This window comes from Phalacrocorax aristotelis, chromosome Z (genome assembly GCF_949628215.1).
Source record: "Phalacrocorax aristotelis chromosome Z, bGulAri2.1, whole genome shotgun sequence".
Taxonomy (NCBI): Eukaryota; Metazoa; Chordata; class Aves; order Suliformes; family Phalacrocoracidae; genus Phalacrocorax; species Phalacrocorax aristotelis.
Window position 1 is genome coordinate 7,700,011 of NC_134311.1, and position 26,962 is coordinate 7,726,972.

Consider the following 26,962-nt stretch of genomic DNA (forward strand, 5'->3'; position numbering starts at 1 on the left):
GCACCCTTTATTTGTTTATATTTTACCCACAACCCAAGTCCTTCTTTGTTCTCAGTCCTGATTCTTTCTCTGCCTTTCTTTGTACCATTTTCTGCTACCTGTATTTGCACTGAATGCAATCAGTCACACGCTAGCTAGCCTCCACCTGAACTCCATGGTACAAGACATGTAAGCATTATTTAGTAGGAAGGAGGGCAAAATACTTCCCTTTGGTTCACGCGTCATTGACAGCTTCATTCTCAGATTCTCTCCCTACAGTCTTTTCCCCCTTCTATCACCTATGTGTTGTTCTTGTACTTCACTCCTTTTTGCCTCCTTCATTTCCTCTGTTACCTTCTCCCTTCCCTCCACTCCTTCCTTGCTCGTTTTCTCCTGCCCTTTCCCACTTACTTTCTTCTCCCACCATAACCCAGTGTTGCCACCTTGCTCATCGTTCTTCCTCTGGTTTTGCTGGCATAACTTGGAAGCAAGCAGGAGCCCCAGCCCTGCCACGGAAAGCCTAATTTACTGTTTTCACTAGACCCACACTGCAACCACTCTCTCCCACTGACGCGCGAATACAAAAAACATAGCGGGGCAAAAGCCCGAGCCAAACAACTTTGGCACAAAATGGCTTTTGTTGCAGTATGCTTTAATCTAATGAGTTATTGCAGCGAGTTGCAAAAGCGCACATCCCACACAACCTGTGCCGCGGTCGGGAATTGCCTATGTGCAGCTACAAGCACGTCGAACTCTTCAGCTTCTCGCTCCTTCCTCTTGTCTCTGCTACTCCATCGCTAATTTGTTCCAGTTGCTCATTAATACTCTCCTAATCCCCCCTCCCAACAATTTCACCTCACCACCGTTTCCTTCTCTCAAGTAGCTCAAAATCCAGAGGATTTTTTTTCCCTGCAGCTCCAACAATGATAAACAGATGCTGGTGGTCTCTGCCTTGTACAACTCCCCTCCTCGAATTTTGTGTGGCGCTTATTGTTTGTGACCTTTGCCTGCCGAAACAACGGGGAGATGGGTGTATTTACAACCTGGCCTGACCAAAAAAGCTCTCGGAGGGCTTGACATTAAATACTGAGAGCCCCCTCAGGTTATACGTGTGAGTAGGTTTACAAGATTAGTCATACGTTTGTAAAGATAAGCAATTGTCAACATCTCCAAAATTCGGGATTATACTTTAGCAGCAAAGATAAAAAAAAAAACAACAACCACCAAACCGGAGACCGGGGTATTTTTAAGAAAAAAAAGCGAGTAATAAATGGTCCCAGTGGTTGCTCTCTTCCTATCATCTCTCTGGAGCACACAATCATTTGCAATGTACCTTTAAAAAAATCAAAGCATTTCCTTGAATTTTCTTTAGGCTATTTTTTTTCAGCTTTTCTAAGACAGACTGTTTTGGTTCAGGAAACGTTTCCTCCCAACCTCCAGTCGCTGAAGGCTGGTCTCGGCTCAAGCCCCCGAGGCCCAACTTACCCCCGGGCTGTGGGAGCCCAGCGGGTGTGCCGGGGACCCCCCTACCCCCAGCCGGGGACGGCCTCCTCGTGGCAGGGAGGGATCCCTCGGCCCCTCTCTGCCCTTCCTGACCCCGCCAAGAAGGGTTTGACCTTCGGCGCTGAGGAAATGGGGGCACCGGGCGGGTCTCGGGGGGGTCCCCGTGGGGTGCGGGCTGGGCGGGTGGCTCTAAGGGGCCGGGGCGCGGCGACCCCGGCTGCCCTGAGGGGGTACGAGGAGGAGGGCGGGGGGCCTGAGGTGACCTGGGGCTGTGAGGGGGCGGCCGCGGAGGGGAAGTGAGCTGGGACACACGGCGGGGGGGGGTACACACGGACACACCGGCGGCCGCCCGAGGGGGGTGGTGGAGGTGGTGGCTGTGGAGGGGAGGGGGCCGACAGCGGCAGCGGCCGCCTGAGGGGAGCGGGCGGGAAGGAGCCGGTGAGGGAGGGCCGGCGGGCTGTCGGCGCCAGCTGCCGCCGGTGCAGGAGTCCGGTCCGCAGTTTGCCGCTCGCCGCCGCGCTCTCCCTCGCCGGCAGCGGCGGCGGGCGGGTGTCGGTCGCTCGGAACAGCCGGTTGTTTAAAATCCTTCTAGAACCGTTTCTAATTCCCCCTTGCGCCGGGGAAGGGAGAGCGCGGGGGGGCGGGGGGGAGGAGCCGGGGGGGGGGAGGAGGGAGCAGCCCGTCCGGGTCTCCGCCTGTCTATCACGGCGCGGGGGGCGTGTCCGCCCGCTCGCTCGGCCAATGGGATGTGTGTGTGGCGGCGTCTCCATGGTGACGGGGCTGTTCCCGGGGAGGCTGTGATGGGTTGACAGGTGCGTGACAGTCGGAGCTCTCTGCAGGCATGTACGGCAAAGGCAAGAGCAACAGCAGCGTCCCGTCCGACAGCCAGGCCAGGGAGAAGTGAGTACAGCCCGCCGGGCCGCCCGGGCGGACGGCGCCTTAGGCGGGCGCACACCCTGCGCGCAAAGTAACTTTCCTACCGGCGGGCGGTGCGGGGCGGCGCGGGCGCGGGCGCGGCGGGAGGCCGGACGGACGGAGGGACAGACGGACCGAGGGGACCCGGCGCCGCCCGGGTCGGCATGAGGGGGCAGGCGGCCGAGGCCGCGCTGCTGGGGCGGGAGGGGGCGGCGGAGGAGAGGTGGGGGTCCCCGCGGCGGGACAGCGGCGGCCGGGCCGGGGGGCTGCGGCGGGCGACCCCCTCCCTTCCCCCGCCGCTCCTCGGCGGGGCGGGCGGGCGGCACCGGGCTGTGTCCCCCCGTCCCCCCGTCCCCGGCGCCCTCCGCGGGGCTCGGCGGCGCCAGGTGCCGGGACGACCCGGGCAACAAAGACCCGGGGCGGCGGGGTCCGCCTCACGCCGCTTCCCAACTCGCCGCTTGGCAACTTTTCCCCGGGACCGCGCAGCCCGCCGGCCCCGGCCCCGCCGCGCATTGTTCTCCGGGGCCGGGGGGGCGGCGGGGCGCTGCTCTCGGGCTCCCGCCCGCCGAACAAAGGTGCTGCCGGGGTGGGCACCCCCCGCTTTTCGGTTGCTTTTTTGGTTCTTGGTATTTTGGGGGGGCGGGGGGGAGGGTGCCGGTGCGCGGCGGGGTTCCCTCATCTACCCCCCTCCACTCCCGGCATGAATCCTTGCTGGTGGCGAAACAGCGTGCACAAACTACTTTTTAAAATTTTTTAAATTTTTTTTTTTGCTAATAAAAGCTCTAGCTGCACCGCGCGAGGGCTCCTGTATACCCCCCGCCCCCGCGTGTAACTGCACGGCTGTGGGGAGCGACCGGCGGCGGGGAGCGGAGCGGGTCCCCCCCGGTCCTCCCGTGGGATGCGGCGGGGCGGCGAGCAGCCCCCGCCTTGCTGGGGAGGGCCTGGGGGGGTCCCTCCCTCCCTGAGCCCTGTCCTGCCCCTGCCCGGCGGTGGTGACAGGCGGGAAAGAATTTTGGGGAGGAAAAGGGAGTTTTTTTGGAATGGAGGGCGTCGCTTGAAGTTGTCGGTGGTGGCAGCTTCTTAGCGTTGCTGAGGCTGGTTCAGCGCGGGGAGGAGGCGGCGGTGTTGGAGGGGGAGGAAAAGCCCCTGAGAGGAGGAGGAGGAGGAGGTGGAAGGGTATTGGAGGTGTCTTCAGCCCGGGGAAGGTCGGGGTAGGGCTGCTGAGGGGGTCCGGGCATGGAGACCTCCGGCCAGAAAGCAGGTTTGCACCTACCCGCTGCAAAAATCGCATTGCTCCGGGATTGCACTGAACATCAGGCTCAGTACTCCGTGCACGGCTGATGAGTTTCCCTTCAGGCAGTTTGTCTTGAACCTTCACCTGAAAGTTTTTTTTGTTGTTGGGGTTTTTCTGTTTGTTTGGGGGTTTTTGCTACAGTATTTTGGAGACTTCCTAATTCCAGAGACTGGCATCCATGCTTCCTGGAGCAGCAGCAGGCCAGGCATCCCTGTTGCTACAGGAGAAGGAGATGCTAGGGGAAGTTTAAAAGTGTTGTTATGTCTGGGAATTTCATATGTAACTTTGCAGTGGAAAGGTAGAGGAAGAGGGAGGCAGCACTGACGTGAAATGTTAATTGCTGAGATGGAGTGGCAGGCACAACTTGGGCACTAAAATCTAGTCAACTGGTGGCACTTCTTACTCCCAAAGTATAAATAATTTTAAAAATAACTGCCTAAGTGCCTAGTGGGAACGTTTGTTTATCTGGTATAGCAAAATTATACAATTAAACCGTTTTCTTGTGCTACATGGTTGCTGGTGTTCTTCCATACACTCGGTAAGTTTCTGAAGGGCACAGTAGGATTGCCCTGTGGGACCAGATGAAACAGATCTATGGGGTTGCCGTTTGTTGGATCAGATGAAGATCATGTTCTTTTAATTCTGCTTTGCAAAAACTACCCCATACAAGCCACACACACAACTGTTCTGGTCCTAGGTCTGAAACTTTAAACCCTTTTTCCAGTCTTCTTGTAGTTGACTTTTTTTTTCTGGATTGTTGCTGCCATAAAGCACATAATATTTCATGCAGTATGAAAATGCTTAATAATTTTCAGGGCAAGCCTGCCAAACTGACCTATTGCCAAGTAGCGACTGACCTCCTAAGTGAAGTTATGGGGGGCCTGCTAGATGGTGCTGTTTGATTTAAATACACTTTGTCTCCCAATCATTTTAACTAACAGCTGAAATGTGAATTCCTCATGTATAGATTATAATATGCAAAACACTGAAATGGATTGTTCTTAAGTCACGGACTTGACAGATCAGTAACTTCTTGGTAACATCTACTTATGGATAAACACAACTGGGAATTTAAAAACACCCTCTTCCTCTCTCATTCCCCCCCACCCGCAACCTTCCTTTCCTTCAATTAAAAAAAAAAAAGCCTAAAGACTTGGTTTATGGCTGCGGAATGCCATTATGTAGTCTACATTCCAGATTTTTTTGTATTTCGTCTTTTCAAATTTCTTCTTAGTAGATCAGATCACATAACTGCCATTTTCATATGCTTTCTTTCTGACATCCAAAAAGCTGTGATTGCATTTTTTTTCCCTACTTTCTCATGACATCGTTTTGCAGCCATGCAATGCTTCTTCCAAGGTGATGCATGAGTTCTTGTTCCCCTCAGAAAAGTTGCCATCGAATTAAGTATGCAAAGATACAGCTCCGACCTCTGCGTGAGACTGGGATAATTTGAAAACCACAGAGAAAATATATATGTTTGACTGATACATTAAGTATTTATTTAATCAAGAACGACTGGATTATAATTAGGTTTAATTTGAAAGTTTTTAGAACAAAACATATAACTTAACTCTCTCGTGTCTCCTCAAGGTTTTAAGTATCTAAAATGTGTAGCCAATAACTGATCTCTGAAATACACTTGTAAGAATTAGGAAAATAATAAAAAAAAATACACTACCACAGGTTTGGACAGCCTAATTATATGGACTATGTTTCTTCCCCATGAGGATGTGTGCCAGTGACAGGACTAGGGTGTGAAGGAGTATTTATCAAGTGTGGAAAACATGTGTGTTGTTCAGATGTTGTTTGTAATCAAGGATGTGATATATTTTACAGACCAATCCAGGGCCAAATACGTTTGTAGCATGGTATCTCACTATATGCTGTCTTTAATATTTATGTCCTTTGAGGTTCTGTAATTTCTATTAAAATGAACAAGTTTTGCAAGTCATTTATAGTGGCCCGTGGCAAATTTTCAGTTCAAAAAAGATGGCATTCGTTTTATGGCCTTTCCCTTTGTCCCTTCTGCTGGACCTTTGGGATAAATTATCTGTATTACATAGCTTAAAAACACATGTGAAATGTGGATAGGTGGATTTGGGAAAAATAATACCTAATTTTATGCCAGAGAGGTACAGTACAGCACAGCTGGGTAAAACACTAAAAATGAAGGCATATGATGCCTGTGAGGCATGAAGATGATGAAGAGAGGAAGATCACAAGTGGTGTTGTGCCCCTTCCAGCCATTGTGGAACAGCTGTGACTTAATTTTGGGTTCAGGCCATCCCTATTGCATAAAGGGTGGGAAAGCTGTATTAAATAGTAGCTCTTCTACCACTTGTGGTGTGCTGGGGCCAAACAAGGCTCATCTGCATTGTAAAAGGAAAAAGACTAAAATATTTCTAAACATCCTCTTTTGTTATCTCTTTACAAGAAATTATCTCTTTCTTGTTTGGTCCACCCCAACCCCCCACCCCTTATTCCTTAAAGTTGGATTAATTCAGATTAGGATCTTGGACCTGCTGACATCTCACTGAATGGTGAAACTCTGTAAACTTTTAATCTTGGAGAAGGAAGGAGCAGACTATACACATTTTATGTCGCTTTTCAAACAGCATTTTTTATAGGCATTTGCAAGTGGAATTCTCTATCTGTATATAAATAATGTTTTACTCTAGAAAATATGTGTAGGAAAATAGTTTAAAAAAAGAAAATACATCATAAGGGACACTAAATTCTGAAGGGATTACATGTTCTGTGTTGAGTTGTCTTGATCTTTCAGTGGTCTCCTAAAGTCGTCTTTTTCTCAAGATGCCCTTACCTTGTTGGGGCTCAGCAGACGTGCAAATTTGGTATAAAAACTGACCGGGTGACTAGAGACTGTGATTTACTTTGACAGAAAAGAATGCATGGTCAAAATAACAACGTAGAAGCAAGCATTAGAGTCGGTTATGGATTGATTTTTCAGCTTGGTGTGGGAGGGGACAAAGAGAAAGTGAGAATACTTGATTGCTGCCATCATGGTAGTCATGCTCCATTTTTTTGCATGACCCTAGTTGTGTCTCCTCAGTTTGATCTCGGCCAGTTGGTCACATGGGTGTTTTTCTTTTCCACTTTGCTGCTGCTTTGAAGCAGAAAGAAGATGTCTCCTTTCTGTTTCTCCTCAAGTCTGTTCTGGGTGGTTGGCTGTTCAGACGTACGCTCCTTTATGAGAGTCGTGTGGGTGCCTGCCTTGATAGATTCTCTTCCCAAGCAGGAAAGTGGAGTGGAATTTACACAACTTCTGTCATTTTCGTGTTGATGCCAGTAGGGTACTCTGTAAGGAGAAAAAACTCACCAATGCTTTCCTCATTTGATTCTGCTGCTGTTTAGGAAAACTGAGATTTCCAAGGGCTTTTGAGGATTTGTGGATTTCTAGAGATAAACGTGTTGGGTTTTTTGGTTTGTGTTGTTGGTTTTTTTTTTCCCCTCCCCAAATTTGGAAAGACAGCATTGCATGAATTTAAAATAGTTAGGTTAGCTTCTTCCACTGTAATGCTTGTAAGCTACATAAAAATAAGATACAGATTAAAGTTAATTTGCTTCAATGATAAATTTGCTGCTCATCCCTGGGAAATGGTGAGCTGGTTTTTCAAGTGTCAGGTGGTGAAAGACATATTGATATCCCCCCCTGCCCCGCCTTTGAAAACAAAATTGGTAGTTTAATCCAGCCTGTTGAAGAAAATTTATGCTTGACATTTGTACCCTGATTTAATCCATCAGGACTATCTAGTAAAAGCTGCAGTTATACTGCTCTGAGAGTCTATGTACATACATGTTTTACAATTTTAGGAGAATAAACTTTTTAATAAGGAAGAGCATAGAAGGGAAAGTTCTGGAAATAGTAACTATTGAGCAGTATTTATTGTTGATCACAATGCTTCAGGTCCTCTTTTACACTGCACAGGTATGTTGGGCAGCGTATGAAGGTGTTTCAGGTAATGTATATGCTGTAATCCAGAGTACTAAGAATAAATGCTTTTGTGGTGGAGATTTCACAGGTACTGATAGTTGGAATGATAACTGTGGTGGACCGTAGAAACACACTTGGGCATAGCAGCGTCCTGAAATACATACCCAACTTCTTAAGTGTGTTGTGTATGGCAGGGATATTTGTTTCCATACAGTTAAACACATGCAAGTACTTTATTGGACTGGCAAGAACCAAGGAAAAAAAAGATGCTTCAGTTGCTGCATTGCTTTCTCTACAGAATTGGTCTGCTCACAAAAGGTTTGGGGGATTTACCTTGTGCTTTGTCTTAATGATGACCATTATGAGGTGTCTGATTCCAGCTTTCATAGGCTCTGTAGTACTCAGCCTATGTTATGCTACTGAAGAGCAAGGACTTCTGGAGCCTGCTCAGACCCACTGGGTACAGCAGATGCACTCTTGACTACAGCAAACATGATTTGGGCTTGTCTAAGAGATAATTAAATCTTCCTGGAGGAGACAGTAATTAACAGAAACTGGTATATATTAGTAATTCATTTTGCTTAAAGTATAGGCATGTGATAACGTCACAAATATTGAAGTAACCAAACAAGATTTTCATAACTTTGCCAAACTTAGACTGTTTGGGTGGAAAATTTATAATGGTTTATATATGCCTTGTGCCAATGTATTTAATTTCTGTGAGTGTAAAATTCCAGTTGAAATGTTTTGGCTGATTTTGAAAATTTTACAAAGAAGAAATATGTTTCCCAGTGTTTTAAAAGTTCTTGCAACTTTAATGGTGGAAGACCAATAGTACCCCACTCCTTCAAAACGCTTGGAATCTGGTTGAAAAACGAGGGATTTTATTCTAGGGATGTGTCTTTTTCCATTTGCATGACAAAGCATCTGAATTTAGCCAGGATACAAGCCTTTTCAAAAAGATCAATTTGCATATGCTTAGAGCTTACTAACTGTAATCATTGAATATTTCATCTTTGCTGGGAGGGCAGCAGATACTGGGGTCAGAGGAGCAGCTTGGGGAGAAAAAACAGGACTGGCGCGCTGGTGGGGAGGAGTGTGAATATGAGCAGTTGAAGCCTGCAGCTGTGAGGTGCCAGGACGTAGAGATAACTGTAGCTGGCTCTTGAAGGAGGATGGAGGAAGTGGGGTGGAAATGGCTAGTCTGGAGTGACAGAGTTGCTCCTTAAGGGGACCAGCATTGGGATCAGAGATCTGGGTGGGAGCTGGTGCATCTAGACAAGGAAAATAGACCAAAGCAGGGAGCAGAGCCAGGACAGCAATGCCGATCAAGGAGACAAGTCAGGAAGTGGAAGGTTTTTGTGAAGTTAAAGGAACATACTGTACCTCCAGGTAGTAGAAAATGACTGTTCCTTTGGTGCCAGCAAGTATCTGTGAGACTGAAAGGTAAATGTCTTATCTTCAAGGTAAAACCTACAAACACCTATGAAGTACTGAAATGGCAGAGAGGTGCATGGTAGTCCTGAAACTAGGAGGGAAGGATAGGATTTGCCATTCAAAAGCAGCTGGAATAGCATGTCTGTATGTGTCTGGGTGCAATGTCTGGGTGTTATACTTGGATTCTCAATAAAGTTCTCTTATCTTGTAAAATACGGACATATTCTAAGTGTTGTTCTTACTTTGTCCTTATTTGCATGTTCACTGATATAATTTTTCTTCTTCCTCTGGAAACAGTCTGGGTTTTTTATTGCAGGGAATAGAGCATTGTTTTCATAATGAGTAGCTATTTGATAATTTGCTATTTTGCTGTCATGCGGTCTGTGCCTTATGGCTGACTTGCTGTTTCATAATACAGCTGTTCTTACAGGAAGAATATGTTGTTTCTTTGGTGCCCAGCGCCACGGCGACTGAGTTTCACAAACCCTTAAAAATATGTGTCAAGCTACTCCTGCCTGCCTGCCAGTTTTAGAAATGGCAGTAAGGTGCAGGAAGGTGAAAGGCAAAAATATTTGCTGATTATTGGGTGCCCAACTTGAGCTGTGTAGCCCTTAATTTTTTCTGGAGCATTACATAAAACACTGGTGTGTACGTACAACTTCCACAGTCTTTTCTGCCACTGATTGTAAGACCGAGATGCCATTTTATCACATCAGGCAGCCGGAAGATGAGGAACAGAAAATGACTCATCCTCTGTGCAAAGTTGGTTTCAGCCAAGTGGCTTATGACATGGACCCATGCTGTGACACAGCCAGAGGTGGAGGACCATTTCAGGTGGTCTCAGAAGGACCTGTCATCGGCACAGTCCCCTCTGTCCCCGAGTCTGACGTCTCTCCTGATACAACACACCACTTCTGCTTCGGAAGGACTGTGATTCAGTCCAGGGCAGGATGGAAACAAGCAGTCCTGTGAGCTACAGAATGGGTGAAGCCTGATTTGCTGGACATCTATCTTCTTGAGGTCATGCTGTGGTGTTTCAGTGAAAGCAGACAGCTGAAGCAACTTGTAGAAATGTAATATTTTTTTGAGACTGCTGTCTGTTTTTTGGATATACTTGAAATTGGAAAATTAACTCAAAAGTTATCCCAGGTGTGGACAGTTGCATACTTACACACAGCATGACCTCGCAAACCTGCTTTCTTTCTGGAGGGAAACTACAAATCTGTGTTTGCATGATTCAGGATGCCATTGTAATTGGGTAGAGGCACTTCATGATGACCGCTCCATGAACCCTCAGGGTGCAGAGAAGGGCACAATTCTGCACCAGCCTAGAGTGGCACTCTGAAAGTGCAGGTAATTGGCAGCTGCTCAAAAGAGTTGCTTTTGGAACCTTCTGCAAAAGCTTCCTTTTGCACCAGCAAGAACACAGCTAGATGATAGTTTTTAATCATGAATAATCAAAAGGTGCAATTTCAAGGCTTCTCAGCTGTGTTCCTTGGGATTCAGGCCACTTGGTTCCTGCTTTGTTGATGTTCAAACAGGACAGAAAGGATTGCTTGTCCAGGTTGAGTCAAGGCTGGAGTTTCTTTTTCTGCTGTCTGCTCCGTTGAGCCACAAACCCCTAAGTTGAGATTGAACAGGTAGTGGTCAGGTAATGCACAGCTCTTGTTTCAACTACTAAGAGAAGATCTTCCTCAGATAGCAACAAACATGTTAATTCAGAAATCTCAGTGACCTCTACGCATGCTTCTGTAGGCTTTAGGATATCTCTCTTCCAGTCCCAGGAAGGTAAGAGGTGAGAACATAAAATATTCTTTTCTAAGAAACTGAAAGGCGGCAGTAGTCAAGACTGTAGTGTTCTAGCTTTTTTTTTTTCCCCCGCTTCATCAAATATAAAAATATAAAATACAAAAATAAACTCTATTTTTGTGGCAGGTCATTTTGTCCTCTTCAAACCTTCTGTGATTCTTGCCTCTGGCCTCTTTTTGGGTTCTCTCCATATTATTAGTAGCACGTCCAGATAAGAGCACAGAACTGAGCAGAATGAAATAATTACCTCTCTTTTGAGATAATATATACTACATAGGTTTTATATATAAAGCAGTGCTACTAATACTCCCTAGAATACTTGCTTGTGTTTTGTTGTTGTTGGGCTTTGTTGTTTTTACTTGTCTTAAAATAATCCACTTTGCAGTCCACATGCCCTCCAGGTTCTTTTTACAATACTGCTGCCTAGCCAATTATTCCCCATTTCATATTTGTGTATTTGATTTCTTATTCCTAAGTATAGTACTCTGTATTTGTCTGTATTGAATTTTCTCTTATTAACTTCCCTTATTCTGTTCATGTCCCCAAAAGGGCTTATAATCGTTCCCAACTTCTCATGTACACTTCTGTATTTCCACATACAACTCATTAATGAAAGTCTTTTAATAGAATTGGCTTAGGATAGCAAGAGCTTTATTGAAACATTCTCTCATTTGTAGAAACATTCTGATAATGACTCTTCCATTATTTTTTTTCATGTGACTGTACACCATTTTTTCATGAAGACTATTTGCTTGTGTAGATGTCATATGATAGGCTAAGAATCAAAATTCTGTACCTTACCTTTTAGTAATCTATCCATGTGTTCCTCCTTACCCACCGCGCCATCTCCCAAGTAAACCAGACTGAACTGACAGGTTCTTTTTCTTGATGGATGATGTTGACTCTTTCTTATCTCTGTATTCTGAAGGTATTTATAAATTTGTTTCTGGATTTTTTTTCCCGGTATGCTTTTGATAGTCAAGCTGATGTCTGCATGAAATTTCCTTTTTAAAAAATATTTTATATATCCTATGGCATGCTAAAATTTTCTGTTTCCTTGGGGTTTTTTGTTTTGTTTTCTCCAACACCAGACTAGTGTAATATGTGTAAACAGGGCAAAACGGTGATTCCTGCTCATCATATGAGTGCTTGGACAGTCGGACAGAGAAGTTGGACAGCTCATTTCTGCTTGCCTGCATCTTGCTTGCTTTTCTGTAAAGTAGCAGAGCTTCACCTTATACTGTGGTGTGAGTTTGAGTTTAACGTGAAGAGCTAAGTAAGTTCAGATCCTCTTTTTTTTGGTTTTGTTTTTCTCAGAACGTGGCCTAGCATCTGGGCTAAAGTATACCGACTTGATCACCATCTTGCTGTCATACTCTCCTAAGTGTCTCCTTGCGATTGGCCCCCCGAAGCCCTTCCTCTTCCTCTTCCCTTTGCACCTCCATTCCCTGTCTCAGAGTGACCCGAGCCTCTCATGTAGGAGCCTTTGGCTCCACCAAACCCCAGCCTGCATGCAGCTTTGACATCTACATATTGTTTTTAGGAAGACCAGCTTAATTTATGATAAAAGAGCCAAAATGTAAATTAATATAATTTACTTTGCCTGTTTATTCTCTGTGGGCTTTTCAAAATGCAGTCTTGCTTTGGGCAAGTCTATTGGAGTTTTTGTGTTTTAATTTCAAGCTGACCCACCCATGAGAGAACAGTGACCGATTGGATTTCTTTCTTTTAAGTGTATTGAGAAGATACTTTTTTCCCCCACCTTGTTTCCTGTGAAAATATCAATCAGAAAATTGCCAATTTGTAAAAATCTGGATGTCAGAAATCACAGGTCTGATGGCAGGTATGGTGTGTCAGCTGCAGTTGTGGACTGTGAGGGTTGTCCAGCTCCTCAGTGCCTCCTAGCATTCAATTCACAGGCTGCTTGGTCACATCCTTGTTAGACTTCACAGTCTGCCTTTGGGCTTGTGTTTCAGTGTGAAGTTCTATGGTTCAGGTAGAAGCATTTAACTGGGATCCAACCGTGATATAACTGATACTTTTTGCTAAGTTTGTATGAGTCTAGTTGAAGTACAACCCTTGATGTTAACTCCAAACTCTTGATGGGATTGATGAATCCTAAATTACCAAAGAGAGTGTTGGTTTGCTACTTGGGCTTGGCTGTTTTGTTTCTTTCCTATCTCCCATTCCTAAATAAAAGACTGTCCTTGAAAGAGGGAATTTCAGTCATGAAGAAGAAATTAAGGTAAGAAGGTACTGATTGCAGTGTCCCATGTTCTAAATTATCTTTCATTTTACTTGGAATGCCTCTGACTTTTGGGAGCGATTTCACCTTAAAAGAAAACCAAACCCCTGTAATTTTTCTAGAAAGAAGACAGTGTTTTGAAAATACAGAAGCAGTAAGTTATCGGTAGTAATAAGCTATCAGTACATGTAAATTCCAGTGCAGGCAATATTTTTTTCCTATTGATACTGAAAATGTCTTGTTACTGGATGATGCATTTTTAAATTCATCTAAGGAGTTTGGGAAGTTAATAAGAATGCTCCACTGTTGGGATTAAGTGTTTTTGCAGGTAGTTGGAAGAAGGTAAAATATCTGTGTTTTCTGTGGTAATCAACTTAGTGCTTATAACGAAAGTGGCAACGTTAGTCTTGGAAGGTGTTCTTATAGGTTAAAAAAAGCTAACAGCAAAATCAGTGGCAACCTGAGGTAGCCTGTGTTGTCATGTTGGTCTTTCCCTCAGAAGGGCTGTGCTTTCTGGAGAAAATACATGAGTGCAGAAATGAACTATAATTCCTTAATAGGTATGTTGTTCTTAATGGTCTCAGGACCAAATGGATCATGTGGCTGACAGGCTGTATGACTGTAATTTGTGAGGCTGTAAGTAAGGATGCCACCTGATGCTCCTACTAAAGAAGTTTTGGGGCTTCATCAGATCCTTGTGATTGCAACAGCAAGATTTGATAAACCAAAACTCCTTTGCTTTCGCTGTGCTAAATGTCTTGTTTACTGTTCTTCTCTCCCAGCTAACCCTCAAAGAACAGGGGCCAGCCTTGGATGGCTCTGATTACTCCTGTTTAGCTCATCCTTTGAATTGAGGTGGTAGTGGTGAGTTGATAGACACTACTTATGTGGTCAGGAGTGTGGATGACTTAATGAAATTTCATCAGGTGGACTGGGAGTATTGAAGCTCCCCTGCCAAATCTGACGCTGCACTAGAAGCGAAGGTTAGCACTTCCACTGACAGTCTCTTGAACTATTAGGCTCCTTTAATTATTACTAAACCTCTCCTAAATTGGTGTATGTTGTCTAATGTGAATTGCAAGTAAAAGCCCTTTGAGTAATATAGTCAAAAGTTGTCTGAATTAATTGCATCTTCTGTAAGTGCTTCCTAAACTTTAGTGAGCTGCTGCTCAGTAGCTTGTTCCAGCAGTCAGTCATCTTCAGTGATGGGCAGCAGAATTGCTGGTGCCTCCTACCACTGCACAGGTAGGCTTCTGGAAGCCAAAAAGACTTCTATGATGATGTCGGTGTTAATAAAATATTTATAGAGCATTGTACATGGAGAGGATGCCTTAAAAATTTGAAGACATATATCCTGGCCCGAGGAATTCAGTTTGTTTTTCCTGTGTGTTTATATGCATGTTGTAAAATAATATAAATGAAAGTTGATTTTCAGGATTGGAGTAGGAAAAGTACGTGATGAACAAATAAACACCTAGAGCTTGCATAGAAAAAATACTAAGCTAGAAAAGATAAAGGAGAGCTTCTGATCAGAAGGTGAAGAGCAGCGTGAGAAATACGAAAATATGCCTCTAGTAATGGTATTATGCTTGACAAGCAGATCTGAAAGGTACAACGCATTGGTGTTTCTGACTTCTGCTGCAGCTCCTCAAATGGTGTCACTTTTAATTTTGCTATCTGTACATCTAATTTGTTATAAAAGAAAGATGTTTACTCTTATGAGACCAATATCTGAGGACATGTGTAACTGCAAACCTAGTTATACATATTTTACAGTCTTTTTATAAATGAAATGAGAGACTATAATGCAGCAGAACACAAAGAAAGCTGTATCTTATGATTTGAAGATGGAAGACTTAAATAATTTGCCCAGCTGTAGTTGGGGAACCTATAAAGAGTGAATAAAAAATTATTTTGTATGATTTCACAGAACATTTAAAATAGATTATTAAAAAAAAAATCAGACTGGAACAGTGGATGCAGGTATATCTGTACTAATTCCAGTAATCGAGGAAGTTACAAATCTTTCTCAATATTCCCCAAACAGCCCTGTAGTCTGTAGTTAATTATTCAAAACTAGAGGGGAAAAAAAGAGTTTGGAGTTGCCTGGTGTCATTCTCCAATTCTGTGTGGGATTAGTAATTTGGAAAAAAAAAAAAAAGGCATAATAGACAGAAGGTTTTCTTGTCTTAAAACCATAACTATTTTTCCCTTGTAAAATGATACAACTGGACTGAGCAGCGTTTCGCTCATGTTACTATCTAGTAAAGCTCTTACAAAATGCTTTAGAAAGTTGAAAAAAGACTCTGTGGTTTTAATACTGAGACTGCAAGCCAAACAAATGCATTTGGAAATGCACAGCCATGCCTGCAACAGACTGTGGGTGTGCTGGTTCCATACCCCAGGCGCTCACACAAACACTTCTGACAAGGAGATTCGGCTGAAAACTGCAGGCTGTATCAGGGACTATAGGAAGTATTGTATCACTGTGATACATCACTGTGATACAATAGTTAGTCTTGTTTCGCTGTATTTAATACCGTCTTGATTCTTAGTAGCCTGAACTGGTAAAACACTCAAGACATCATCCAAAGCTAAAAATCTTTGTTTATGTAGTGTCAGTTCACAGTTACCCACTAGGTAAGGAGGCACACTTGTATCAATGTTCATTTTCACAGCTTATGTGCTTGAAATGCTCGAGTCCTGTAGCTGGATGTCCTCTGCCATGGCCATGGGCTTTGAAACAGACCAGGAGTGTTTCTTAAAAGATAGTGTGATTTCTGCAAAAGGGACTTTCTGCTAATGCAAGAGTAGGGATGATAAAGTGCAGCTGAGAGGAAACACATCAAACTTTCGAAAGTGTTTTGGTATTAGTTTCTGTCTAATTGCTGTAGAGCAGCTCTCTGGCATAGTGTATTGTTACAGAGAAGAGCTTTGCTTCTACAAGGAACTGTGTACTTAAGTGAGCACACTCTTCTGTCCAGTACAAACACTGGAAGTTCTCACTAATTCAGAATACAAGTGGAAAACTAATTGAGGAAACTGAAGGGAAACCTAACCTGTGACAGTGTTGTATCTGCCTCAGGCTTTCTAACAACTTATTTTGAAGCATTCCAAGGGGGCTGTAAAGGGAAGCAAGAAACTAGGTTAAAGGGACCAACAGTGTAATCCGGCAACGTAGTTCCTTGTATTCTGCAGCGTCAAAATGGATTTTTTTTTCATAGCTATTTTGTCTTTGTGATTCAGTTACGGATTTCAGCTAAACTTAAAACCAGTTCTGTGACAGTTACTTTTTAGCAGGGTCAAACCTTTCCTGGAATTTGTTTTTCCAGTCCAATAGCATATTTAAAGAATTAACATAACTGAAGAAACATGACCATTGCATTCTCCCAGGCTGAAACTGAATGTACTAATTTTCCAGATTGTATTGTGTGTGTATGTATACATGCATAGGTCTATGTATATATTCAAGCTTGGAAGGCAAGGTTAGTATCTGTGTCCTTAGAACAGGCAACTGGACATCACCTGCACATATTGAGTCACAGAAGCAGGTTGATTAAAAACAAAAAACAAACCATTTTCATTCAAATACTGAATCAAATGAGAAGATGTATTTTCAGGGTTAATATACTAACTGACTGTACTCTTGATCCACTTCTGCGCTTATTCAGTGTCACGCTTACACTCTTGTCATATCTCTTGGTATCACAGAATCACAGGTTGGAAGGGACCTCAGGGATCATCTAGTCCAACCTTTCTGGGAAGAGCACAGTCTAGGCAAGGTGGCCCAGCACCCTGTCCAGATGACTCCTGAAGGTGTCCAACGTGGCCGAGTCAACCCCTTCCCTGGGGAGATTATTCCAACGGTGACTGTCCTCACTGTGAAGAATTTCCCTCTCGTGTCCAATAGGAATCTTCCCAAGAGCAATTTGTGTCCATTCCCCCTTGTCCTCTCCATGTGACTCCGTCTAAAAAGGGAGTCTCCATCTTCTTTGTAGCTACCCCTTAAGTACTGGTACGTGGTGATGAGATCCCCTCTGAGCCTCCTTTTCTCAAGGCTGCACAAACCCGGTTCTCCCAGCCTATCCTCATATGGCAGCTTCCCAGTCCTTGGATCATCTTGGTGGCCCTTCTTTGGACCCCTTCCAGCCTGTCACATCCTTTTTGTATAGCGGGGACCAGAACTGTGCACAGTACTCCAGGTGTGGCCTGACAAGCGCTGAGTAGAGCGGGATAATGACTTCTTTATCTCTGCTGGTGATGCCCTTTTTGATGCAACCCAGCACCCTGTTGGCCTTCTTGGCCGCAGCAGCACACTGTTTGCTCATGTTGAGCTTCCTGCCCACCAGGACCCCCAGGTCCCTTTCCACAGAGCTGCTCTCCAGCCAGGTGGATCCCAGTCTGTGCTGCGCTCCCGGATTATGTTTTCCCAGGTAAGGCATGACCTTACACTTGTCCTTGTAGAACTTCATAGGTTCTTGCTGGCCCACTCTACCAGCCTATCCAGATCTGCCTGCAGAGCAGCTCTCCCTTCTGGAGTGTCTACTTCCCCACTCAACTTGGTGTCATCTGCAAACTTCATCAGGCTACACTTGATGCCCTTGTCCAGATCACTTATAAAGATGTTGAATAACATTGGACCCAGTATTGATCCTGGGGACTCCACTACTGACAGGTTGCCAGTTTGAAAAGGAGCTATTTACCACCACCCTTTGGGTGCGGCCTGTCAGCCAGTTCCCCACCCACTGCACAGACCACTTGTTATGGCCTAGACACATTCATTTCTCCAGAAGGAGGCCATGGGGAACCCTATCAAAAGCCTTGGAGAAGTCCAGCTAGCCAATGTCCACTGCCCGCCCCATGTCAACCAGGCAAGTCACTTGTCATAGAAGGCCACCAGGTTTGTCAAGCACGATCTGCCCTTAGTGAAGCCGTGTTGGCTTTTCCCAATCACGTGCTTCATTTGACTTGTGATTTGGCCCTCAAGAGGATTTGTTCCATAACTTTCCCAGGGATTGAAGTCAGGCCGATGGGCCTATAGTTACCTGGGTCCTCCCTCGAGCCCTTTTTGTAGATAGGGGTAACGTTTGCCTGCCTCCAGTTCTCTGGGACATCCCCCGTTCTCCCTGACTTCTTGAAGATTATGGAGAGTGGTCTCGCAATGATGTCAGCTAGCTTTCAACACCCTCACGTGGATGGCGTCAGGGCCCATTTGTAGGAGTCAAGCTCCTGTAGTAATTCACATACTAACTCTTTCTTCACTGATGGTGGGTCTATGTTTGGAGCAACCAGGAATTTTGTTCCCAAAGCCTGGGACCCAACAGTGTTGGTAAAGACAGAGGTGAAGAAAGTGTTGAGGACCTCTGCCTTTTCAGCATTGTTGGTGACTGCCTCTTCTATTCTCTTTAACAGTGGGCCTATGTTTTCCTTCTTTTTCTGCTTGTGGTTGACATACCTGAAGAAACCTTTCTTGTTATTTTTGACATCTACGGCCAGTTTCAATTTGAGCTGGGCTTTTGCTTTTCTAACTGCACCTCTGCATGCTCTGGCAATGCCCTTGTAGCTCTCAACGGATAATCTCCACTTCTCCATCTCTGGTATGCTTCTCTTTCGGATTTGAGTAGACCCAGGAGTTCATGGTTGAGCCAGGGGGCCTTTTGCTCCACTTACTTCCCTTACCTTTGTAGGGGATAAACTGGTTTTGTGCTTCTAAGAGAGTGTTCTTGAAGAACTCCCAGCTCCTTTGTCTTCCATGGAAGCATCCCATGGAATCCCTCACAACTGAGCTCTGAGGACCTGAAGTTTGCTCTTCTAACATCTAGAATCCTTGTCTTAGTACTGACTACGAAATTTACTGTTTCCTACCTGTGGCTTGCAGGTGGTCTGTTGTATAGTAACTTCAGTTAACTCACCAAGGCTGACTTTGTACACAATACCTGTGACTTACTTCTCTTTGGGAGCAATGACAGGAGTACCCAACAACCAGACTTCTTAAAGCAAAGTATTTATTTGAGCATTGTCAATGAAAACACCTGAAAACAACAAAAGCTGTCAATATATGTAAATTTTTTTTCTGCCTAGGAATGTACAACTCCCCTAATGCTTATCTGGTAAGACAAGCTTCTGATTTCTCCAGAAAGCTTCCATCAGTATGTCTCCCTGGATAGCCCCTGGCAATGGACACAGCTGATCCAAAAAAGAGAGAGGTTTTTTTTCCCCTTTTCACAGCCCAAATGACATGAGTAAGCTTTTGTGCCCCAGAGGTTTGTCCTTTTTTTGTTTGCCTTTTTCTTTGGTGGTTTTGGTTTTTTTTTTTTGCCCCGCTGTCTCCCCGTCGCCCTCCCCCGCCAGCTCTTTTGATTTGCTCTAGCGAATGGTAGTACTCACAGATTTGGCCTTACAGTGTCCTCAGACCCCCATACCTTATACAGTACCATGGCTGGAGTCCAAAGCAGCACCTTATGTTGGTGAGAGAACTTCACAGTCCCGTTCCTTGGTCTGGGGAAATACTGAGAGCAACATGAAAAAGAGGATGAAGTACATGGTGCCGCCGGTCTGTTTTCTCACCTCTTGGTCCTCTCCTAGCTCATTCCTTAGCAAATGCATTGCAAAAGCGATGTGTTTTCGTGTTGACCATTAACTTTACTACTTATTGTGGCTCTTTTGTGAAAGGTGTGTTATATGATGTAGAGTACAGAGTGCAGTAGAAGTACATCAAATGGGTAGAGAACTCGTGCCTTGTGAAAGACAAGGTTAATGTACTGCATGCAGGGGACCGAGTAATGTGAACGGAGTGAGGCCTGTGCTCTTAAGCTAGCAGCAGATATTTTAGCTAAACATAAATGTTCGAAGAGGACAGGTCGGACCTTCCACTTTTTGAAATAATACATAAACCATCTGAAGTACTGAGATTGTGTTTGAACTCTATTTGCTCCACAGCCTTATGGCTGTAAGGACCATAAGATAAAAATGCTGTGTATTCCATAATAATATATGATGTGCCTGGCCACTCGGAGGTGCTGCTTGGACCAGGCTTCTCATCTCCTTTTCCTCTGACCCACTGTTTAGCATGGGAAGCTTCCCAGAATCTCTCTGCATGTTTTTTGATCCAACATGTACAAGTGAGAAATTAGTTCTATAAATTGGTAGGAAAGAAAGAAAATAACATTCAGTGATGATATTTAACCCATGAGTTATGCCGTGACATTTCTTCATTTACCATGTTGAGGCATCGTTACAGAGTAGTCAAAGGGGGTTTTTTGCCCCTTACATTCAAAGTTTCAGTTTCAGTAAACTGTCATTTTCCAGCCCACAAGATGCTCTGCCTCTTAATGTTCTGTATCTGTATGTAGAGTCCAAGAACATCACTGCCTGGAGTGGTTGGGATATGAGTATTTCTTCATGGCAGAATGCAGAATTACCTTTTGTCTTTATTTTTTTTAATGTCACACAGTTGTAAAATTAAGTGAATTTCAGCCATCTCTTGGACAGTCATGTAAGTGATGTTCAACTACAGTGTCTGCTGGAGGTCAGCAGACTTGTGCCAGTATTCTCTTTCTTTTTTGAACTTCTGTGTAAGTGCAGACGTTAGTGTACAGAAGCATCCTACCCTTCTGTTGGATGCTGTGTGGAAGAAGCTACCTGAGGTGGTTCTGAAAAATCCAAACCCAATTGAGTGTCTCTAGTGTGGTATGACCCAACATGATGTACAAGTTTCCATTATGAGATTACAAAATGGTAAGACTGTGTGATATGCTTTAACAAAATATTTCTCTTTGTGCAGTTCCTCCAGCATTTTAATAATTTTCCATCCAAAATGAAATAATGTGATACCATTTTAGATGGTTTGCTGGTTTAAGTGTCCTAAAACAACACAGTTGCTATGTTTCTTCTATAGTTGATATGCACCTATTCTGCTGGCTTTCTTTACTCCTCTGAGTGTGGAATGCGGTTGTATACAGGTAGATCGTGCTTGCTTTTCGATACCCTGCTGCTCACAAAAATGAAACAGCTGAATGACATATATGTGCCTATCCGCAAACCAAAACAAAGCTGGCTCATCTAGGTCTGGGTTTGCTCATTTGACTACAGCACCTTAATTTTGAAAAATAAATAAGAAATGAAGAATACAACCCTGGTCTGGAAATCTCGGCTAAGAAGTTAATTTAAAATATCTCTAGCCTTTCGGTTCCTGTCGTGGGAGTTTGCAGCATTCTCGAGGAGCATCCTACTTGCGGGAAGAGTTAACCTGAGCAGAAGGCTCCAGGAGCAATCACTTACTGGTGTGGTCATTTACCTTTCTCTGAAGACCTTCAAGTACCACAGGTCATCCTTCAGGGCAGGACGACTATGTGTATTACGAAACTGTTGTGGTAACAGTTTCAGATTGACGCTGGGGGCAGGAACTGTGTGCTTTGGTGGAGCAGGGAGCGGTGATGGCTGTTCTCCTCCCACCAGGGCTTCACGGTTGGGTGTGCATCCCCGTTCCCCCACCCCTCCTTCCAGTGTGTACTGTATGTTGATAGGGGTGAGTCACCTCTTTTATTATGTTTTGAATACTTTCCTCCAGTTTATTTTCTTCAGGGAAGGGAAAGAATTTTGTGCTGTCCTGGTTCCTTATTTTTTTCAGAGCTCTGCTAACAACTTCCAGCTGAGGGAGTTCTTGGTATTTTTAGCCTGAGATACATAGCTATTTGAACCTCTTTACACAAAGTTTTCCTCCGATATATATTAACTGGGGTGGGGAAATGGTTCTTGTCAGTTAATATATTCATGACCATGCTTGCCAAATTGCCTGCACTTATTCCCAGGAATCTGAACACTTCAGAATTGGGGGGAAGTTTGAGTCCTGCTCTGAAGTATTTGCACAAGCTTCATCGCTTTGTTCTCTGACTGATGCTGCTGTAGCTATGTTCTCACTTAATCTTCCTCTTTATTTTAAGAGGTTGTGTTTAGTATTAAAAACGTATGTAATTGATATTCTGCTTTAAACACTGAGAAGTAAATAAAAAAAGAATCGTAAAATGGGAAGTTGTGCTATGAAATATAAATTCTGTGAAATTCTCCTTGTTCCTCTTTTTTCCAAGTGTCTTAAGCAGCAGAGTCCTCTGTTATTACTAATGTTACTGTTTAATGATTGCCTGGCTTACAGTCTGATGAAGTTTAATATTCCAAATATTGAACTTGCTGGCATATCTTGTATACACAGCACTTCCAAGCTTCAGAACAACCTTACCCTTCCATGAAATTTACATGAATGTTACTTCGAAAGAAAATACTAAAAATACTTCATATCAACCTTTTGCCTTTAAGAACCACTTTAACCTGTTTAACCATAATTTCAGAGATCCTACTATCATCAGTTCTTCTCCCTTTTCCTAACTAAGTTTCAGATTAAAGAATAAATGCTATCTTTTTTTTTTTTTTTTTTCTCCTGGTAGGGCAGTTCCTGTGTGTTGAAAACAATAATTCGTTTGAATAGTAATTCTGTTTGGGACACTGGACTACTATCAACTTTACGCAAATGATTCCTCCAAATTTCTTTGATAATTTTATTGTTGCTGTTAAGCTTACTGGTTATACATATATTTGCCTCAGTGAAATGTAGTTATTCTAGCAAATGCTGTAGAGGTGTCTCTCTGGGACTGGGGAGGTAGGGGTGAGAGGGGCAGATGGTGGAAATCATGCTCAGGTTAAAATGAGAATTAAATGGCATTTGTTGTTGGGCATAAGTTGTCAATACTACCTTTTTTCTCATTGTTCCCTCCAAGATGTTTGTTTATATATGGCAATGTATTTCATTGTTCTATCCACTTGGCTACCTGATGCAATTCTGCAGAGTGGGGAGATGACTCTATGCCATCTATGCAGAGTCTTTGTCTTGAGTCCTCTGGTTGCCAGTCTGGTCCGTGGCATAAATTAAAGCCGCTTGAAGGCTGCCAGCAACCGCCAGGATATATCCTTTTAATTGGGACCAGCTGGGTACAAGTATGTATTGGCAAGTCTACAGTAGATCTACACAACCCGTTGCAGCATCTCTTCACCACCCAACTATTCCTTTAGGGACCATGAACCTTCCAGTAGTCATTTGCAAAGCTGAAACCTTAAATCTGGCACCTACAATAGTAATGTGTTTTGGGGTTTTTGAATACTTGTTTGATCCTTACTCCCCTGCTTGTCCCTGAGATCGGGCAGTCACCACTCTCTGCTTAGACATAAATCTCTGAGAATTTAATACATGTGCACCAGTTATGTTTGTTGGGTTTGTTTGGGTTTTGTGGTGTTTTCTTTTTTTTTTTTTCAACAAAGCACTCAGAGAAATGTTTGTGTCTATACTTACTAAGCACTGTGGAGACTTTTTTCTTTAAAAGTGTAATCTTTTTGGAAACTTGGCCTTCTCAACCTGTAAGCTGTGGGCCTTTTAAAGACAGAGGCTCCATGTTGTACCCCTAGATGTGAATCGATTTTTGTGCCTGTTGCACGGAGAGTCTCTATGCACCTTTCAAAATATAATTTTAGGTAAGCTGCTGTTGTTTTGTACTGTCAGTTTCTGTGCTCCAAGGTGACTGAAGCTGCTGAGAAGCTGTGCAGCAACAGAACCACCTCTCAGGTATGTTGTTGGTCTGTGTTGGGGCTTCTCAGTGGGGCTGCCAGATTAACTAATACTAATCAGGATCTTCTTAACACTTACAATGACAGCAGTCAAAATTTCATTGCTTTCAATAGTTTTGTAACAGGCTAGTATAATTACACTGTTGGCATCGTGTCTGGGCATTTCTTGACTTTTTTTCTTTGCAAATCAAGTCCTAATAAGGTTTTTAATTTTGCTGACTGAATTTCCTGTGGAACTTCTGTTAAACTGCCGTGTGAGTTGCTGGGACTCTGAATAAACTGAGCAGTTGACTCCCTCTTTTTTTTTTTTTTTTTTTTTTTTTTGTCCATTTTTACAACTAGTTTTTCCAGTGGTCCTTCTTGAATGTGAAAAGCAATAAAGTAAAATACTTGAAGGAATGGAAGATGTTACAGGGAAGCTGCACTAAGTGACTTCAACTCAGTGTACAAAAAGTTTCATAGGCTTGTTTCATGCTTGTATTTGAAATCTCCTATTCTAATAATGACCATGCCAAATCTTGCTTATGAGATCTGACAAGATCACAATCCATGTGATTTCATTTCATTTTTTGTATTCATGGCAGCCCTGGGGAGTGAAATAACTAGAGCAGGAATGAAGCTGCGCAACAGAGCTCGATAGCAACTTGGCCACTAGGAAAAATAGCAGAGATTTAAAATAGTTAAATAGATATTGTTTAGTGTCTGTGTGTATGTATTTATGTAGAATGCACAGTCACATGAAAGCATCAGCCTAACCCCTTAGCCCGTGTAGAATAAGTGGGAGATAATCACCCATCCTGGTACCAGGTGGGTCAAGCTGAACTCAAATTTGGGGAACTAGAGTGCTCTGTGAAACCAGTCGTTACCAAGTGTCTCCTGATAATCTTCAGTTCCAGTTTACTGAGCTTGAAATTAAGTCCTGATGTTGTAAAGTCAGCACCTACCCATAGAAAAGTTTCTATGCATTGTTCACCATGGACGAAGTGTAAAAAGCACTTTAGGGGGCTAACCTTTCCTTCTTATCTGCAAATGTGAAAGAATGCATGTGAAAGAGAAAAGCAACAGCCTGAAGAGCTGCCAGTTGGCTCTGAAAAGTTGTTTTTAGAATTAACACACAAATACTGGGAAAAGATTGGGGGGTGGGGCACAGGGAGGGGGGGAAAGCATGTTCTTTGCTTAATGTAGTGTACTGAACGCTGAAGTTTGAGGCTGAAATCACAAACACTACCTTGAGAGTTCAGCGATTGGTTTTTTTGGTTGATTGGGGTATTTTGGGGTTTTTTGGTTTGGTGGGGTGTTTTGGTGTGGTGTTGTGGTTTTATTTTTTTTTTTCCCATGGTAGCTTGATTTGGGGATGGTGATACCACTTCAGCATGTTATCATCCATGTTATGTTCAGACCCACATAATTTTTATAGGTCATCTAGGCGTTTGATGCATCGTGTATTAAACACAGCAGTCTTGAACAATGCAGATATATCAAATCTCTAACAGAGATTAGTAACTTTCTGAAACAAAAATCACATAAATGCGGCTTCAAGCTGTGTCAGGGGAGGTTTAGATTAGATATTAGGAAGAATTTCTTTACTGAAAGAGTGCTCAGGCATTGGAAGAGGCTGCCCAGAGAGGTGGTGGAGTCCCCATCCCTGGAGGTATTTAAAAGATGTGTAGTCGTGGTAGTTCAGGGCACGGTTTAGGAGTCATGGTAGTGTTGGGTTGGAGGTTGGACTTGGTGATCCTAGAGGTCTTTTCCAACCTTTATGATTCTATAATTCTAAATACTTCCTCACCAATTTTGGGGGGAAGGCTTGACACATCTTGAAATGAGAAGTGATAACAGTCTCTTAATTTTTTTCTACTGTTTTAAAGAAAGTTCTTTTATAGGCTTCTGAGTGAGAAAAACCCTTCAAAGTTTCCAAACAACAGGAAAGATCCTTCTGGTCTGAGGTGAATGATGAGAAATTTCACCCTTTAGATAACCTTTACTTTTGCGTTCCCTTACAATTATTTCAGTAATGTTGTCTAAGGATGAATATAAAAATAAATCATTGTTACATCTTGTATTTTGCTTCCAGAAAAAATGAAAATACTCTAATATTTCAATGGTTTAATAAACCTTTCACTACAAAGGTGTGATCAAAAAAAGAGTAGCAAATGTTGCCTGCCTCTTGAATATGATGTGAGATTTTAGCGAAAAAGCAATGGCTTATTTTTCTTAAAGTCAGTAGGTAAGATTACTAAAATAGAGAGAGGTACTGAGAAAACAGTTTTCTCTGTTTTAGTAAGTGGTCCTCCCAATGAAATGAAGAGATGACAATGATTTTTTTTTTTTTCATACTTAGACTTTAAGTGTTGTCTTGAAAATTAAACAAATGAAGTATAAGGTTTGGTTTCCTGAGGAATACTTGCAGCTGTTGTGCTGACCAAAACAGCTTTCTCAAGTAGTCATAAGAAAACATCTCGCTCGCCTAAAAGCTGTTACAGGGTGTAAACTCACATGGGTCTGAGGATAAGCCCTAGGGCTGCTAGAGTATAAACACCAAGCCACCTGCCATGGAGGTGAAAGCTTTATGGACAGGACATGAGGAGCAGGTCCTCTAGCTCTTTTAGCACTCAGCGCAGGAGTGCATAAATGATAAGAAGGGGAGGAAGATACAGCAAAAATACCAGGAGGTCTTGAGTGTCATTTGTGTGAATGCAAAACCCAAAAAACGCCCTTTCTGCAAATAAAGAGGCCCTACACCTAGTGCTGGTGAAGCAGCTTGTCCCTGATGTCCCCAGCAGGTGTGGACGGGAGGTGAAGCAGGAGCTGGCCTGTGAGTTCCCCTTCTTCTCTTTTGGGGGATCTTGGTCTCAATACCTTGAACTTGGGCAGGACATAAGGATAAATGGAGCACAACTGCTTGGATTTGGGGGGTGTAGTCTGGAAGTAAACTGGCAGTATGCTACGCGTTTTACTGCGAGCAGCCCCCCACAAGCCACGGACAGGGTGCTCTCCTGGGACTGATCTTTGGGAATAAGGATAGGAATCACCCATCTTTTAGGATTTACTTTTCATGGAGCTGAAGTGGTCCCGCATACCTCCGGGTGAGCAGCTGGGCTGTGCCCTGCACCAGTTAGCTAGCGTGGGACAAATTGTACCACGCCTTTAAAACTGCAGCACAAGAAATGTGTGATCCTGTTGATAACAGCCAGGACTATCTTGCCATGCACCA

At 43.7% G+C, this 26,962-nt stretch overlaps 1 protein-coding gene across 3 annotated transcripts in view; it reads left to right on the forward strand.

Annotated features, from left to right (window-relative positions):
• Positions 1–2,230: 2,230 nt before the first annotated feature.
• SSBP2 (single stranded DNA binding protein 2) overlaps positions 2,231–26,962 on the forward strand; it is a 183,192-nt gene continuing 158,460 nt past the window's right edge. For all 3 annotated transcript variants that reach the window (XM_075079406.1, XM_075079408.1, XM_075079407.1), the window contains exon 1: positions 2,231–2,382. In XM_075079406.1, the coding sequence (XP_074935507.1) occupies positions 2,324–2,382 (59 nt within the window). In that variant the 5' untranslated portion in view covers positions 2,231–2,323. The remainder of the gene's footprint in view (positions 2,383–26,962) is intronic.